Raw genomic sequence first — 17,260 nt, forward strand, 5'->3', positions numbered from 1 at the left:
CAGCCTGACCCACTGAGTTACTCCAGCACTCTGTGTCCATGTTCTCCACAGATGCTGCCTGACCCACTGAGTTACTCCAGCACTCTGTGTCCATGTTCTCCACAGATGCAGCCTGACCCACTGAGTTACTCCAGCACTCTGTGTCCATGTTCTCCACAGATGCTGCCTGACCCACTGAGTTATTCCAGCACTCTGTGTCTATCTTTGATGGTTCTTTCTGGGAACAAGGGAATGGATCTTTACAATGTGGTTTCTTCCGTCAGGAACACAAGAACTGTGGGGAGATGACGGAGATCGAAGCCAAAGTGAAGTATGTGAAGTTGGCTCGTTCACTGCGAACCTACGGGGTCTCGTTTTTCCTGGTGAAGGTAGGGATTTCTCCTGGAATATGTGTTCACACGGACATCGGTCACTGGGCATTAGATCCCACGCTACCTCCCCTCCCATTACTGCACCTCCCCATCAGGTGGTCACCTCACAGTTAGACAGGCAGCATCTCTGGATAGAAGCAATGGGTGGAGTCTCTCCACAGATGCTGCCTGTCCCGCTGAGTTACTCCAGCATTTTGTGTCTTATCGATGTAAACCAGCATCTGCAGTTCCTTCCCTCACGGCTCCCTCACAGTTTGGGCCGTGTCCTGAAATTGCTGAAAGTGATTCGAGTTGCTGCCTCACAGAGCCAGAGACCCGGGTACCATCCAGACTCTGTACGGGGTTTGTACGTTCTCCCCGTGACCTGCGTGGGCTTTCTCCTGGTGCTCCGATTTCCTTCCACATTCCAAAGACGTTCAGGTTTGTAGGTTAATAGACTTGGTATAAATGTAAATTGTCCCTAGTGTGTGTAGGATAGTGTTAGTGTGTGGGGATCACTGGTCAGCGTGGACTTGATGGGCCGAAGGGCCTGTTTCTGCGCTGTATCTCTAAACTAAACTTAACTAAATTAAACCTTTGCAGCAAACTCTCGTTATAACAGACCCTGGGGGTGGGGGGGGGGGGGGGGGGCGGGAGGGGGTTTGGGGGGGGGGTTTGGGCAATGGTGCCCGTTGTTGGCGATTGTTTGCTGTGGACTGTAATGGTTACAAGTGGCTGAAACAAAGAACTGCAGTTGCTGGTTAATACACAAAAGGACACAGAGTGCTGGAGTAACGCAGCAGGTCAGGCAGCATCTCTGGAGAACATGGATGGGTGATGTTTCAGGCCTGACTCAGTCTAGCACTGGGCCTGGCATCCAGGTGAGGAGAGGATCGTATCGGCAGAGTGCTTGGTCACAGCACGCGGGCGTGCGTAGTGCAGGTAGGGGTTGGGTGGGGTGGCATCGACAGGTCGGTGCGGTATGACTGAGGTGTGGCATGTGTAGTGCAGGTAGGGGTTGGGCGGGGTGGCATCGACAGGTATGACTGAGGTGTGGCATGTATAGTGCAGGTAGGGGTTGGGCAGGGTGGCATCGACAGGTCGGTGCGGTATGACTGAGGTGTGGCATGTGTAGTGCAGGTAGGGGTTGGGCAGGGTGGCATCGACAGGTCGGTGCGGTATGACTGAGGTGTGGCATGTGTAGTGCAGGTAGGGGTTGGGCAGGGTGGCATCGACAGGTCGGTGCGGTATGACTGAGGTGTGGCATGTGTAGTGCAGGTAGGGGTTGGACGGGGTGGCATCGACAGGTATGACTGAGGTGTGGCATGTGTAGTGCAGGTAGGGGTTGGACGGGGTGGCATCGACAGGTCGGTGCGGTATGACTGAGGTGCGTAACTGTGCATCTATTCCTCGCTCCTGCATTTAGTGACAGGGTTCCCCCACACAGGGCAGGGGCAAGGGCACTGGCAGTGAGATGTCCTGCTCTGCTGAGACTCTGGGTCCAGTGCCCTGCCTTAAACTCAGTCCCTGTTTAGTGTAGGAAGGAAGCTGGTTTAAAACGAAGAAAGGCACAAAATGCTGGAGTAACAGCGAGACAGGCAGCATCTCTGGAGAGAAGGGATGGGTGACATTTCGGGTCGAGACCCTTCATCAGACTTTGTTTGAAGTCACCCATTCCTTCTCTCCAGAGATGCTGCCTGTCCCGCTGAGTTACTCAGCATTTTGTGTCTATCCATGTTTAATTTAGTTTAGTTTAGAGATACAGTGTGGAAACACACCCTTCGGCCCATCGAGTCCGTGCCGCCCAGCGATCCCCCCGCACACTAACACTATCCTACACACACTAAGGACAATTTCACACTTTATACCAAGCTAATTAACCTGCACGTCTTTGGAGTGTGGGAGGAAACCGAAGATCTCGGAGAAAACCCACGCAGGTCACGGGGAGAACGTACAAACTCCATACAGACAGCGCCCGTAGTCGGGATGGAACCCGGGTCTCTGACGCTGTGAGGCAGCAACTCTACTGCTGCGCCACCGTGCCACCCCACGGGTTGCTGGTCCTTGAGTGTGAACCCCAGTAGTACCCGGCATCCTCCCAGTGGCTAGACGAATGCAGTGGGTGGGTTGTGGGGGGGGGGGGGGGTTGGCTAGTTGAGCATTGCAACACTGCCCTGCGGTTCACTGGGTCGCAGCGGACATTGACACGTGTTTAACGGGCAGATTCTCACGTGACCCATGTTTGATTCTCAGGAGAAGATGAAGGGGAAGAATAAGTTGGTGCCTCGGCTCCTGGGCATCACCAAAGAATCGGTGTTGCGAGTGGATGAAAAGACCAAGGACGTGATACAGGAGTGGCCCCTCACCACGGTCAAACGCTGGGCTGCCTCGCCAAAAAGCTTCACTCTGGTACGTCATAGAGTCATACAGTGATACAGTGCGGAAACAGGCCCCTCGGCCCAACTCGCCCACACCAACATGTCCCAGCGTCACTAGTCACAGAGTGATACAGTGTGGAAACAGGCCCCTCGGCCCAACTTGCCCACACCAGCCAACATGTCCCAGCGTCACTAGTCACAGAGTGATACAGTGTGGAAACAGGCCCCTCGGCCCAACTCGCCCACACCAACATGTCCCAGCGTCACTAGTCACAGAGTGATACAGTGTGGAAACAGGCCCCTCGGCCCAACTTGCCCACACCGCCCAACATGTCCCAGCTACACTAGAGTCACAGAGTGATACAGGGTGGAAACAGGCCCAACTTGCCCACACCGCCCAACATGTCCCAGCTACACTAGAGTCACAGAGTGATACAGTGTGGAAACAGGCCCCTCGGCCCAACTCGCCCACACCGGCCAGTATGTCCCAGCTACACTAGAGTTACAGAGTGATACAGTGCGGAAACAGGCCCTTCAGCCCAACTCGCCCACACCGACCAACATGTCCCAGCGTCACTAGTCACAGAGTGATACAGTGTGGAAACAGGCCCTTCAGCCCAACTTGCCCACACCAGCCAACATGTCCCAGCTAAACTAGTCATACAGTGATACAGTGTGGAAATATGCCCTTCAGCCCAACTTTCCCACACCGGCCAACATGTCCCAGCTACACTAGTCATACAGTGATACAGTGTGGAAATATGCCCTTCAGCCCAACTTGCCCACACCAGCCAACATGTCCCAGCTACACTAGAGTCATACAGTGATACAGTGTGGAAACAGGCCCCTCAGCCCAACTCGCCACACCCACCGGCCAACATGTCCCAGCTACACTAGTCCCACCTGCCCGCATTTGGTCCATATCCCTCCAACCCTGTCCTATCCATGTACCTGTTTCTTAAAGTTGGGATAGTCCCAGCCTCAACTACCTCCTCTGGCAGCTCGTTCCATACACCCACCACCCTGTGTGTGAAAGAGTCACCCCTCAGATTACTATAAAATCTTTTCCCCTTCACCTTAAACCCATGTCCTCTGGTCCTTGATTCCCCTACCCTGGGCAAGAGATTCTGTGCATCTACCCGATCTATTCCTCTCTTGATTTTACACACCTCTATAAGATCTCCCCTCATCCTCCTGCGTTCCAAGGAATAGAGACCCAGCCTACTCAACCTCTCCCTATAGCTCACACCCTCTAGTCCTGGCAACATCCTCGTAAATCTTTTCTGAACCCTTTCAAGCTTGACAATATCTTTCCTATAACATGGTGCCCAGAACTGAACACAATATTCTAAATGCGGTCTCACCAACATCTTATACAACTGTAACAAGAGTGATAAGTTCATAGGAGCAGAATTAGGCAATTGAATCTTCTCCACCATTCATTCATGGCTGATCTATCTTCTCAACTCCATTCTCCTGCCTTCTCTCCATAACCTCTGTCATCTGTACTAATCAAAAATCTCTCTATCTCTGGCTTAAAAATATCCATTGAAGGCCTCCACAGCCTTTAGTGGCAAAGAATTCCTCAGATTCACCACCCTCTGACTAAAGGTCACAGTATCGTGGCAGATATTGCTTCTGGCTTTGAGAGTCTTGGTCGTTGAGATATTGGCGAGGGGCAGGTATTTGTGACCAATCCTCACTACGTCACGGAGCTCGGTGGGCACAGACTGAGGGCTCTTCAGTGGTTTGGACAGGCACCTGGATATGCAGGCAGTGGAGGGATATTGGTATTGAGCAGGTAGATAAGTGATGGTCTTGGCATCATGTTCAGCACGGACATTGTGGGCCGAAGATCCTGTTGTTGTGCTATTATGGTTGATCTATCTTTGCCTCTCAACCCCACTCACCTGCATTCTCCCTTTAATCCCTGACACCCATACTAATCAAGAATACACTCAACATGCTTGCTCAGTGACCAAAACGGGGTTCAGTTGTGGTTGCAAGAACACAAACTTGTGGAGGAACTCGTTGGGTCAAGCAGCATCTATGGAGGCAGTGAGATACTGTGGGGTGGACCTTGTGTCAGGATGGAGAGTGTAAAGGGAAGATTGTGAGTGGGCAGATGTATGGCAGATGCAGTTTAATGTGGATAAGTGTGAGGTTATCCACTTTGGTGGAAAGAACAGGAAGGCAGATTATTATCTGAATGGTGTCAAGTTAGGAAATGGGGAAGTATAAAGAGATCTGAGTGTCCTTGTTCATCAGTCACTTAAAGTTAGCATGCAGGTACAGCAGGCAGTGAAGAAAGCCAATGGAATGTTGGCCTTTATGACAAGAGGAGTTGAGTATAGGAGCAAAGAGGTCCTTCTGCAGTTGTACAGGGCCCTAGTGAGACCGCACCTGGAGTACTGTGTGCAGTTTTGGTCTCCAAATTTGAGGAAGGATATTCTTGCTATTGAGGGCGTGCAGCGTAGGTTTACTAGGTTAATTCCCGGAATGGCGGGACTGTCGTATGTTGAAAGACTGGAGCGACTAGGCTTGTATACACTGGAATTTAGAAGGATGAGAGGGGATTTTATTGAAACATATAAGATTATTGAGGGATTGGACACATTAGAGGCAGGAAACATGTTCTCAATGTTGGGGGAGTCCAGAACCAGGGGCCACAGTTTAAGAATAAGGGGTAGGCCATTTAGAATGAAGATGAGGAAAAACCTTTTCAGTCAGAGAGTTGTAAATCTGTGGAATTCTCTGCCTCAGAAGGCAATGGAAGCCAATTCTCTGAATGCATTCAAGAGAGAGCTAGATAGAGCTCTTAAGGATAGCGGAGACAGGGGGTATGGGGAGAAGGCAGGAATGGGGTACTGATTGAGAATGATCAGCCATGATCACAATGAATGGCGGTGCTGGCTCGAAGGGCCGAATGGCCTCCTCCTGCACCTATTGTCTATTGTATATTGTCTATTGCCCAGATGTAGAAGGGGAGAGGGAGGGGTGTGATGGGAGCCGCTGGTGGCAGGTGACAGGTAGAGGGGATGCCCGGTGAGTGGAAGCAGGTAAGGAAAAGAAAAGGCAGGTGGAGTGGAGGGGAAGGAGCGGAGGGGAGGGTAGAGACAGAGACTGTCTACTGACACCTGGAGCCAGGTCAGGCAGAGATGGTGGGTAGATGGAGCCAGGTGGGGCCGTTGTGTTGAGTTGAGTCCAGTCGAGTCTCTTGTCATCATTACCAGTGTGGTGAGGTACAGGTACAATGACAACTTGCTTGGAGCAGCATCACAGGCACAAACACTCCCACAACACACCAAACAAATGACACATCAATGATATAATAGTAACAAAGCAGAGACACCACACAATGTCCTTTGATACACTTGGCAGGACCAGGGATTTTATTCACCTTTACGCACTTAGACCACCCGAGCAGTTTATCTCCTCAGATTTCATAGAAACATAGAAACATAGACAATAGGTGCAGGAGGAGGCCATTTGGCCCTTTGTGCCAGCACCGCCATTCATTGTGATCATGGCTGATCGTCCCAAATCAATAACCCATGCCTGCCTTCTCCCCATATCCCTTGATTTCACTAGCCCCTAGAGCTCTATCTAACTCTCTCTTAAATCCATCCAGTGATTTGGCCTCCACTGCCCTCTGTGGCAGAGAATTCCACAAATTCACAACTCTCTGGGTGGAAAAGTTCCTTCCCACCTCAGTTTTAAATGGCCTCCCCTTTATTCTTAGACTGTGGCCCCTGGTTCTGGACTCGTCCAACATTGGGAACATTTTTCCTGCATATGATAGTAACAAAGCAGAGACACCACACAATGTCCTTTGACACACTTGGCAGGCCCAGGAATTGTATTCACCTTTATGCACTTAGACCACCCGAGCAGTTTATCTCCTCAGATCCCTGTTGAATCTTTGCCACTGCCTCCCCCTGTGTCTTCTGGTTCTCAATTCGTCTACTCTGGGCAGGAGACTGTGTGGAAATGTTTCAATGGTGACGTTCCAGATGGTTAAACACTGTGTCTGTATTTTGCTGCATGGTGGATGATGGTGAAGTGTCCGTGTCCTGTTCTGTCTCAGCTGGAGTGGTGGGGAGGGGTGAGGGAGGGGTGAGGGAGGGGTGAGGGAGGGGTGAGGGAGGGGTGAGGGAGGGTATACCGACGGCTCGGGACAATCTAGGTTTAGTCCACCAGTCTACACTCAACAAACCCACGATAGACACAAAATGCTGGAGTAACTCAGCGGGACAAGCAGCATCTCTGGAGAGTGGAATGGGTGATATTTCAGGTTGGGGCCTGAAGAAGGGTCTCAACCCGAAACGTCACCCATTCCTTCTCTCCGGAGATGCTGCCTCCCCTGCTGAGTTACTCCAGCATTTTGTGTCTAGCATCTTCTACCAACCGGCTTTGTGTTATGGTGAGAGCCTGCCTGACCCCGGCAAGTGTGGGCATGGGCAGGTACCGGCAGCGGGTAATGGCAGTGGGTAATGGCAGTGGGTAATGGGTAATGGCAGTGGGTAATGGGTAATGGCAGTGGGTAATGGGTAATGGCAGTGGGTAATGGGTAATGGCAGTGGGTAATGGGTAATGGCAGTGGGTAATGGGTAATGGCAGTGGGTAATGGCAGTGGGTAATGGCAGTGGGTAATGGGTAATGGCAGTGGGTAATGGCAGTGGGTAATGGGTAATGGCAGTGGGTAATGGCAGTGGGTAATGGGTAATGGCAGTGGGTAATGGCAGTGGGTAATGGGTAATGGCAGTGGGTAATGGGTAATGGCAGTGGGTAATGGGTAATGGCAGTGGGTAATGGCAGTGGGTAATGGGTAATGGCGGTGGGTAATGGCAGTGGGTAATGGGTAATGGCGGTGGGTAATGGCAGTGGGTAATGGCAGTGGGTAATGGGTAATGGCGGTGGGTAATGGCAGTGGGTAATGGCAGAGGGTAATGGGTAATGGCAGTGGGTAATGGCAGCCGGTAACAGCAGCGGGTAATGCTGCGGTGTGTGCTGCTCACTGTACAGGCCACGCCACAGCCCGCACGGCTGACTGACCACCATGTGTTACCGTTCTCTCTGCTCTCTGTTCCACCCCAGGACTTTGGCGAATACCAGGAGAGCTACTACTCAGTGCAGACGACTGAGGGCGAGCAGATCTCACAGCTCATCGCCGGTTACATCGACATCATCCTCAAAAAGGTCAGTGAACACAAGGGGTGACCCAGGACTAACACAGACCTCTGGTGCAGGAGTTAACCGCAGGAATTGCTGCTCCACACTGACGACACACAAAATGCTGGAGTAACTCAGCGGGACAGGCAGCATCTCTGGAAAAAAGGAATAGGTGATGTTCGGGTCGAGACCCTTCAGACTGCGATGAGGGGTCTCGAACAGAAATATCATCCATCCATGTTCTCCAGAGATGCTGCCTGTCCCGCTGAGTTACTCCAGCTTTTTGTGTCTATCAATGGGGGACTCTTGTTGGTGCTCAGAGCCCAAGCCTGGAGGAGTCTCGCTCCTCAGCAAATCCCCCCATTGACGATGCCCCCCATTACAGCTCCCACCACCGACCCCCCCCCCCCGATCACCAGCCACCCCCTCGCTGCCAAACCCCCCTCCCCCCGACTAGACCCCCCCTCCCCCTCCCTGACTCTTGGTAATTAGAGGCACCTTTGTTCTGTGCTGGTTGTGTTGGACAATGAACCAGCGTGAGGAGGTTCAAGGCAAAGTGTGAAGAGACTTGTGGGAATCTGCAACATCTCCTCCACTGAGGCTGCTGGCTGCTCTCTCATTAACACCAGTACCTGTCTGGACAGTTACCTTTCCTGCTCTAACCCAGCATTCCAAGTTTGTCCTTGTTGTGGACTCCGATAAGTCAGTGAGACCAAGCACAGACTCGGCGATCGTTTCGCTGAACACCTTCACTCAGTCCGCCTGGGCCTACCTGATCTCCCATTTGCCAAACACTTTAACTCCCCCTCCCATTCCCACACTGACCTTTCTGTCCTGGGCCTCCTCCATTGTCAGAGTGAGGCCCAGCGCAAATTGGAGGAACAGCACCTCATATTTTGCTTGGGCAGCTCACACCCCAGTGGTATGAACATTGACCTCTAACGTCAACTAACCCGTGCATCCCCTCTCTCTCTCTCTCTCTGTCCCTCCCCACCCTAGTCATCGTACCAGTTTCACTGTCGTCCTGTTGAGTTCCTCTCTGTGTATCTCAATATCACCGATCCCACAGGCAACAATGGACCATTGTGGGCTCCACCTGTCCTTGAATATTGTTTAGTTTTGCATAACGTCCATTAATTTATCCAGGATTCTGTCCATATCTCTCGTTCCCCTTTCCCCCGACTCTCAGTCTGAAGAAGGGTCTCGACCCGAAACGTCACCTATCCATGTTCTCCAGAGATGCTGCCTGACCCGCTGAGTTACTCCAGCACTCTGTGAAACGTCACCTATCCAGGTTCTCCACAGATGCTGCCTGACCCGCTGAGTTACTCCAGCACTCTGTGTCCATGTTCTCCACAGATGCTGCCTGACCCGCTGAGTTACTCCAGCACTCTGTGAAACGTCACCTATCCAGGTTCTCCACAGATGCTGCCTGACCCGCTGAGTTACTCCAGCACTCTGTGTCCATGTTCTCCACAGATGCTGCCTGACCCGCTGAGTTACTCCAGCACTCTGTGTCCATGTTCTCCACAGATGCTGCCTGACCCGCTGAGTTACTCCAGCACTCTGTGTCTCCCAGCGACAGTCTGACTATTTTCGGTGGTCTTTATGTTGAATTCTCGGTGTTCTTTAGAAGCAGGTTCCATTTGTGAACAAAGATAGTGGGGTTTTGATGCCTGTGAATGTCTGGCATCCAATGAACGTGGCAGCTCCACAGGTATCATGCTGTGTTTGAGTTGAGTTTACTGAGGTACAGTGAAAGGCCTTTGTTGCGTGCTAACCAGTGACTGGATAGACTATACGTGATGACAATTGTGCTGTCCACAATGCACAGATACATATGATGAAGGGAATAACGTTTAGTGCAAGATAGAGTCCAGTAAAGTCCAATCAAAGATATGTTGGAAGGAACTGCAGACGCTAGTTTAAACCGAAGATAAACACAAAAAGCTGGAGTAACTCAGCAGGCCAGGCGGCATCTCTGGACAGAAGGCATGGGTGACGTTTCGAGTCGAAACCTTTCTTCAGACTGAGAGTCGGGCTAAATCCCAGATAGTCGGAGGGTCTCTGGTGCGGTAGATGGTCGCTGAGGACTGCTCGCTGCTCACGGCAGCAACTTGTTACTAAGCAGATCCCTCAGTGAGTAGTGCATGGATCTGGCAGACACACGGCCTATTGTGGCCGGACATTGTTGGAAATTAAATCATGAAGTGACTGGGGAGAGTCGATGAAGTCACACTGTTTCAGTGGGGCACACGTTGGGAATAAGGGGACATTGTTGTAAAGGTTAAACGTCAGAGGTTTAGCTCAGACAGACAAGCTACTTTAACACAGAGCCAGTGTGGAAACAGGCCCTTCAACCCAACTTGCCCACACCGGCCAACATGTCCCAGCTACACTAGAGTCACAGAGTGATACAGTGTGGAAACAGGCCCTTCAGCCCAACTTGCCCACACCGACCAACATGTCCCAGCTACACTAGTCATAGAGTGACACAGTGTGGAAACAGGCCCTTCAGCCCAACTTGCCCACTCCGACCAACATGTCCCAGCCACACTAGTCACAGAGTGATACAGTGTGGAAACAGGCCCTTCAGCCCAACTTGCCCACACCGGCCAACATGTCCCAGCCACACTAGTCACAGAGTGATACAGTGTGGAAACAGGCCCTTCAGCCCAACTTGCCCACTCCGACCAACATGTCCCAGCTACACTAGAGTCATAGTGTGACACAGTGTGGAAACAGGCCCTTCAGCCCAACTTGCCCACACCGGCCAACATGTCCCAGCTACACTAGAGTCACAGAGTGATACAGTGTGGAAACAGGCCCTTCAGCCCAACTTGCCCACTCCGACCAACATGTCCCAGCTACACTAGTCCCACCTGCCTGCATTTGACCCATATCCCTCCAAACCTTTCCTATCCGTGTACCTGTCTAATTGTTTCTAAACATTGCTAGAGTCCCAGCCTCAACTACCTCCTCTGGCAGCTTGTTCCATACACCCAGCACCTTCTGTGTGCAAAAGTTACCCCTCAGATTCCTATTACATCTTTTCCCCTTCGCCTTAAACCTATGTCCTCTGGTCCACGATTCCCCTACTCTGGGCAAGAGACTCTGTGCATCTACCCGGTCTATTCCTCTGATGATTTTGGACACCTCTATAAGATCACCCCTCATCCTTCTGTGCTCCAAGGATTAGAGTCCTAGCCTGCTCAACCTCTCCCGATAGCTCACACCCTTGAGTCCTAGCCTGCTCAACCTCTCCCTATAGCTCACACCCTTGAGTCCTAGCCTGCTCAACCTCTCCCTATAGCTCACACCCTTGAGCCCTGGCAATATCCTTGTAAATCTTCCCTGCACCCTTTCTCGCTTGACAATATATTTCCTATAACATGGTGCCCAAAACTGAACACAATACCCTGAATGCGGCCTGCTACAGCAATGGGGATGCAGTGAGACTGTGTACACACAGCTGGAGCCAGTGAAAGTAATGAACCAAAACCAGCCTTCAGTGAACCAGAGAGTACCTCAGGTCAGATCAGGGAGGTGGCTGAAGAGTCATAGAAGCGCTGGCATGTGGGTAGAGCTGCTGCCTCACAGCACCAGAGACCCGGCTTCTATCCTGGCCTCGAAATATGGAGTTGGCACCTTCTCCCTGTGATCACGTAGATTTCTTCCGGGTACCCTGGTTACCTCCCCCATTCCAAATACGTGCGGGTTTGTGGGTTAATCGCCCTCTATAAATTGCCCCTCGTGTGTAGAGAGTGGATGATCAAGTGGGATAATGGGAGCCAGTGTGAACGGGGGGGTTGCTGGTCGATGTGGACTCAGTCGGTGGGCCCTCGGGCCTGTTTCCAAGATGTATCTTTGAGTCAAGAGAAAGTTAGATGGAGCTCTTAGGGTTAACGGAATCAAGGGATATGGGGAGAAAGCAGGAACAGGGTACTGATTCTGGATGATCAGCCATGATCATATTGAATGGCTCGAAGGGCCAAATGGCCTACTCCTGCACCAATTTTCCAAGTTTTGAATCAAATGCACAGGGCAGGTAGATGGGAGTGTTGGGGATAAACCGAGGAGAGATAGTGCTGGAGGGCAGCGGCCTGCGTGGTCTCACTGTGATGTTACAGTGACCCAGGCCTCACACAGTGACGTGAGAGGCAGTGGCCTACATGGTCTCACTGTGATGTGATGGGACCCCAGGCCTCACACAGTTACATGATGCAGCGGCCTGCATGGTCCGCTGCCTAACCATGGCACCCAGGCCTAACACAGTAACGTGAGAGGCAGCCTGCATGGTCTCACTGTGATGTGATGGTACCCCAGGCCTAACACAGTTACATGAGAGGCAGCCTGCATGGTCTCACTGTGATGTAATGGGACCCCAGGCCTAACACAGTTACATGAGAGGCAGCCTGCATGGTCTCACTGTGATGTGATGGTACCCCAGGCCTAACACAGTTACATGATGCAGAGGCCTGCATGGTCTCACTGTGATGTGACTGACCTAGGCCTCACACAGTCACATGATGCAGTGGCCTGCATGGTCTCGTGTGATGTGATGGTACACCAGGCCTAACACAGTGACATGAGAGGCAGCCTGCATGGTCTCACTGTGATGTGATGGTACCCCAGGCCTAACACAGTTACATGAGAGGCAGCCTGCATGGTCTCACTGTGATGTGATGGTACCCCAGGCCTAACACAGTTACATGAGAGGCAGCCTGCATGGTCTCACTGTGATGTGACTGACCTAGGCCTCACACAGTTACATGATACAGAGGCCTGCATGGTCTCACTGTGATGTGATGGTACCCCAGGCCTCACACAGTTACATGCGAGGCAGTGACACCCTCTCACTCCCACTGTCCTGCGTTCATCCCCTGCTGATTTGCTCAACCCCGTTTTTCTTTCTGTTCTGCAGAAACAAAGTAAAGACCGATTTGGGCTGGAAGGGGACGAGGAGTCGACAATGTTGGAAGAATCCGTTTCTCCAAAAAAGTAATGGTTCAGGAATACTAAAATCATGGCGTGTGTGAGGGAGGCAATAGGCAAGGCCCATTCAGCACGGGCGGAGGGCAAGGAACTCGACCCACTCATCACAACCCGCTCAATGGCATCCTTCCATGGGGCCATTCGGCCCATCAACTCCATGCCAGCTCGCAGGTGAATTCCAGCAGCCCTTATGGGATCTGAGGGCTGGCATGGACTCGATGGGTTGAACAGCCTTCCTATTTATGAGTACATTAACGAGATGATGCCTGGTCTCCCTGTTACTCAATGAAGGTTGTGGGGTGGGGAGGGAATCATTCATTGGTGGGCACACAGAACATGGAACAGGAACAGGAACAGGAACGGGCCCTTCGGCCCACAATGTTTGTGCTGAACATGATGCCATGTTAAACCGATCTCATCTGCCTGTACATGATCCATATCCCTCTATTCCCTGCACATCCATGTGCCTGCCTAACAGCCTCTTAAACACCACTATTATATCTGCCTCCACCACCACCCCTGGCAATGTGTTCCAGGCCCCCACCACTACTCTGTGTAAAACAACTTGCCCGCTCATCTCCATTAAACTGTCCCCCTCTCACATCGCTCTGCTCTAGTGTTGGGCATTTCCACCCTGGGAAGAAGGTTCTGACTGTCTACCCTATCTATGCCTCTCGTCATTTTTATATACTTCCCTTAAGCCCCCCCCCCTCAACCTCCAATACTCCGGAGAAAACTATCCAGGTCCATTCAACCTCTCCCTGTAGCTGGAACCCCAGTCCAGGCAGCGTCTGGTAAACCCTCTCCCTGTAGCTGGAAGCCTCTAATCCAGGAGCATCTGGTAAACCCTCTCACCAACCTCCCCCTGTAGCTGGAACCCTCTAATCCAGGCAGCATCTGGTGAACCTCCTCTCCAACCTCTCCACCCTCTCCCCGTAGCTGGAACCCTCTAATCCAGGCAGCGTTCTGGTAAACCTCCTCTGCACCCTCTCCCTGTAGCTGGAACCCTCTAATCCAGGCAGTGTATGGTGAACCTCCTCTGCACCCTCTCCAAAGCCTCCACATCCTTCCTGTGATGGGGCGATCGGAACTGCATGCAGTACTCCAAATGCAGCCTAACCAACGTCCTATGGAGCTGCACCATGACTTCCTGACCTACCTTCAATGCCCCTGGCAATGAAGGCAAGCGTGCCATCTGCTTTCTTTACCAACCCATCTGCTTGTGATGCCACCTTCAGTGAGGATGAACTTGGACTCTGCGATCGCTCTGCATAGCAATGTTGTTCAGGGTCTTGCCATTAACTCTATACTTTCCCCTCACATTCATAAAACATAGAAACATAGAAAATAGGTGCAGGAGTAGGTCATTCGGCACTTCGAGCCTCCACCGCCATTCAATATGATCATCCAGCTCAGTAACCTGTACCTGCCTTCTCTCCATACCCCCTGATCCCTTTAGCCACAAGGGCCACATCTAACTCCCTCTTAAATATAGCCAATGAACTGGCCACAACTACCTTCTGTGGCAGAGAATTCCACAGACTCACCACTCTCTGTGTGAAGAAATGTTTTCTCATCTCGGTCCTAAAAGACTTCCCCCTTATCCTTAAGCTGTAACCCCTGGTTCTGGACTTCCCCATCATCGGGAACAATCTTCCTGCATCTAGCCTCTCCAACCCCTTAAGAATTTTGTAAGTTTCTATAAGATCCCCCCTCAGTCTTCTAAATTCCAGCGAGTACAAGCCAAGTCTATCCAGTCTTTCTTCATATGAAAGTCCTGCCATCCCAGGAATCAATCTGGTGAACCTTCTCTGTACTCCCTCTATGGCAAGAATGTCTTTCCTCAGATTAGGAGACCAAAACTGTGCGCAATACTCCAGGTGTGGTCTCACCAATGCCCTGTACAACTGCAGCAGAACCTCCCTGCTCCTATACTCAAATCCCCTCGCTATGAATGCCAACATACCATTCGCTTTCTTCACTGCCTGCTGCACATGCATGCCTACTTTCAATAACTGGTGTACCACGACACCCAGGCTTCGTTGCATCTCCCCTTTTCCTAATCGGCCACCATTCAGACCTGCTTTCCTGTTCTTGCCACCAAAGTGGAAAACCTCACATTTATCCACATTATACTGCATCTGCCATGCATTTGCCCACTCACCTAACCTATCCAAGTCACCTTGCAGCCTCCTAGCATCCTCCTCACAGCTCACACTGCCCCCCAGCTTCGTGTCATCCGCAAACTTGGAGATGTTGCATTCAATTCCCCCATCCAAATCATTAATATATATATTGTTAATAGCTGGGGTCCCAGCACTGAGCCTTGCGGTACCCCAGCCTCAACCTCCCAAACTGCAACATTTTACTTGGATTCCAGTTTAATCTAAACTAAATTAAAGGACACATTAACCATTGGTGGGGCCATATCACTCTTTGCCTTGAGAGTAAAGAGTTAACGCTTTGGCACGGTGGTGCAGCGGGTAGAGCTGCTGCCTCTCAGCGCCAGAGACCCGGGTTCCTTCCTGACTGCGGGTGCTGTCTGTACGGAGTTTGTACATTCTCCCCGTGACCTGCGTGGGTTTTCTCCGAGATCTTTGGTTTCCTCCCACCCTCCAAAGACGTACAGTACAGGTTTGTGGGTTAATTGGCTTGGTATAAAATGTAACATTGCCCCTAGTGTGTATAGGATAGTGTTAGTGTGCGGGGATCGCTGGTCGGTGCAGACTCAGGACTGGTTCCGCGCTGAATCTCTAAACTAAACTAAAATTCTCAGTGTGACCACAAAATAGTGAGTAAAATAGGAATGGGAAAAACAAAGGGTTGATGCTAGCAGATGGGGTAGGGGTAACGATGATCCCACAGTCCCACATTGAGTGTGATGTGCTTGAGATCTTTAGGTTATGTAACCAGATGTTTTCTGCCAGATGTTTTCTGCCATGGGTGAGGGCCATACACACCAGGGTAACTCATTGTGCCATTCCCCCTGCTCCACAGATCCACCATTTTACAGCAGCAGTTCAACAAGACGGGCAAGATAGAGCACGCTTCTGTGGCACTACCAGCGGTGATGAGGCCTGGCGCGGGGGGGCAGGAGAACTTCAACATGGGCACCATGCCCGCCCCCCAGCAGCAGATCCTGAGTGGGCAGATGCATCGTGGCCACATGCCCCCACTGGTAGGGCCCACACCTGGACCGGGCACCGCCTCATGTGCCCAGGCAGTGTTCACTTTGAGTTTGAGTTTATTGTTACGGTGAACAGGATACCTAGACCATCTCTTATCCTGCTGCACACAATCCATCTCCCTCCATTCCCAGCACATCCTTTCAGTCATAGATGTTTATTGTAATTTAGTATGTTGTCTCGTGTACCGAGGTACAGTGAAAAGCTTTTGTTGCGAGCTAACCAGTCAGCGGAAAGACAACACATGACAATAATTGTTCCATCCACAGTGTACAGATATGGGATAGAAACATAGAAACATAGAAAATAGGTGCAGGAGTAGGCCATTCAGCCCTTCGAGCCTGCACCGCCATTCAATATGATCATGGCTGATCATCCAGCTCAGTAACCTGTACCTGCCTTCTCTCCATACCCCCTGATCCCTTTAGCCACAAGGGCCACATCTAACTCCCTCTTAAATATAGCCAATGAACTGGCCTCAACTACCTTCTGTGGCAGAGAATTCCACAGACTCACCACTCTCTGTGTGAAGAAATGTTTTCTCATCTCGGTCCTAAAAGACTTCCCCCTTATCCTTAAGCTGTGACCCCTGGTTCTGGACTTCCCCAACATCGGGAACAATCTTCCCGCATCTAGCCTCTCCAACCCCTTAAGAATTTTATATGTTTCAATAAGATCCCCCCTCAGTCTTCTAAATTCCAGCGAGTACAAGCCTAGTCTATCCAGTCTTTCTTCATATGAAAGTCCTGCCATCCCAGGGATCAATCTGGTGAACCTTCTCTGTACTCCCTCTAAGGCTAGAATGAGCCTTGAGGGATAAATTGGATAAGGTTTAGTGCAAGATAAAGCCAGTAAAGTCTGATCATAGATCAGAGGGTCTCCAGTGAGGTAGATGGTGGCTGAGGGCTGTTCTCTAGTTGTAGGAGGGTGATCTTTGGGTCCTGGGAGTTGGCGAATGGACAAATCTGACAGGAGTTTAAGAAGATCGTAGATAAAGTAAGACATGTTGCTGAAGGAGTGGCGATTTGAAAGAGATGAGTGATTGTAATGTGTGATCGCAGATCCATGTCTGTGACCAGCACTCAGTGAATCGCTGGGCCTGGGCGCCATCTTAGAGCCTCTGTCCAAATGCAAAGCCAATACTTGCAGTGTGTTGCCAGCAGCCGGGGGTCAGTGTCAG

At 51.2% G+C, this 17,260-nt stretch overlaps 1 protein-coding gene across 2 annotated transcripts in view; it reads left to right on the plus strand.

Moving 5' to 3' along the window:
* The first annotated feature begins 265 nt into the window (after window positions 1-265).
* Window positions 266-17,260, plus strand: part of LOC144610992 (talin-2) — a 183,798-nt gene continuing 166,803 nt past the window's right edge. For both annotated transcript variants that reach the window (XM_078430074.1, XM_078430075.1), the window contains exons 1-5: window positions 266-368; window positions 2,604-2,759; window positions 7,826-7,927; window positions 12,825-12,901; window positions 15,893-16,073. In XM_078430074.1, the coding sequence (XP_078286200.1) occupies window positions 285-368; window positions 2,604-2,759; window positions 7,826-7,927; window positions 12,825-12,901; window positions 15,893-16,073 (600 nt within the window). In that variant the 5' untranslated portion in view covers window positions 266-284. The remainder of the gene's footprint in view (window positions 369-2,603; window positions 2,760-7,825; window positions 7,928-12,824; window positions 12,902-15,892; window positions 16,074-17,260) is intronic.

The sequence above is a fragment of the Rhinoraja longicauda genome, chromosome 38, assembly GCF_053455715.1.
Source record: "Rhinoraja longicauda isolate Sanriku21f chromosome 38, sRhiLon1.1, whole genome shotgun sequence".
Classification (NCBI taxonomy): Eukaryota; Metazoa; Chordata; class Chondrichthyes; order Rajiformes; family Arhynchobatidae; genus Rhinoraja; species Rhinoraja longicauda.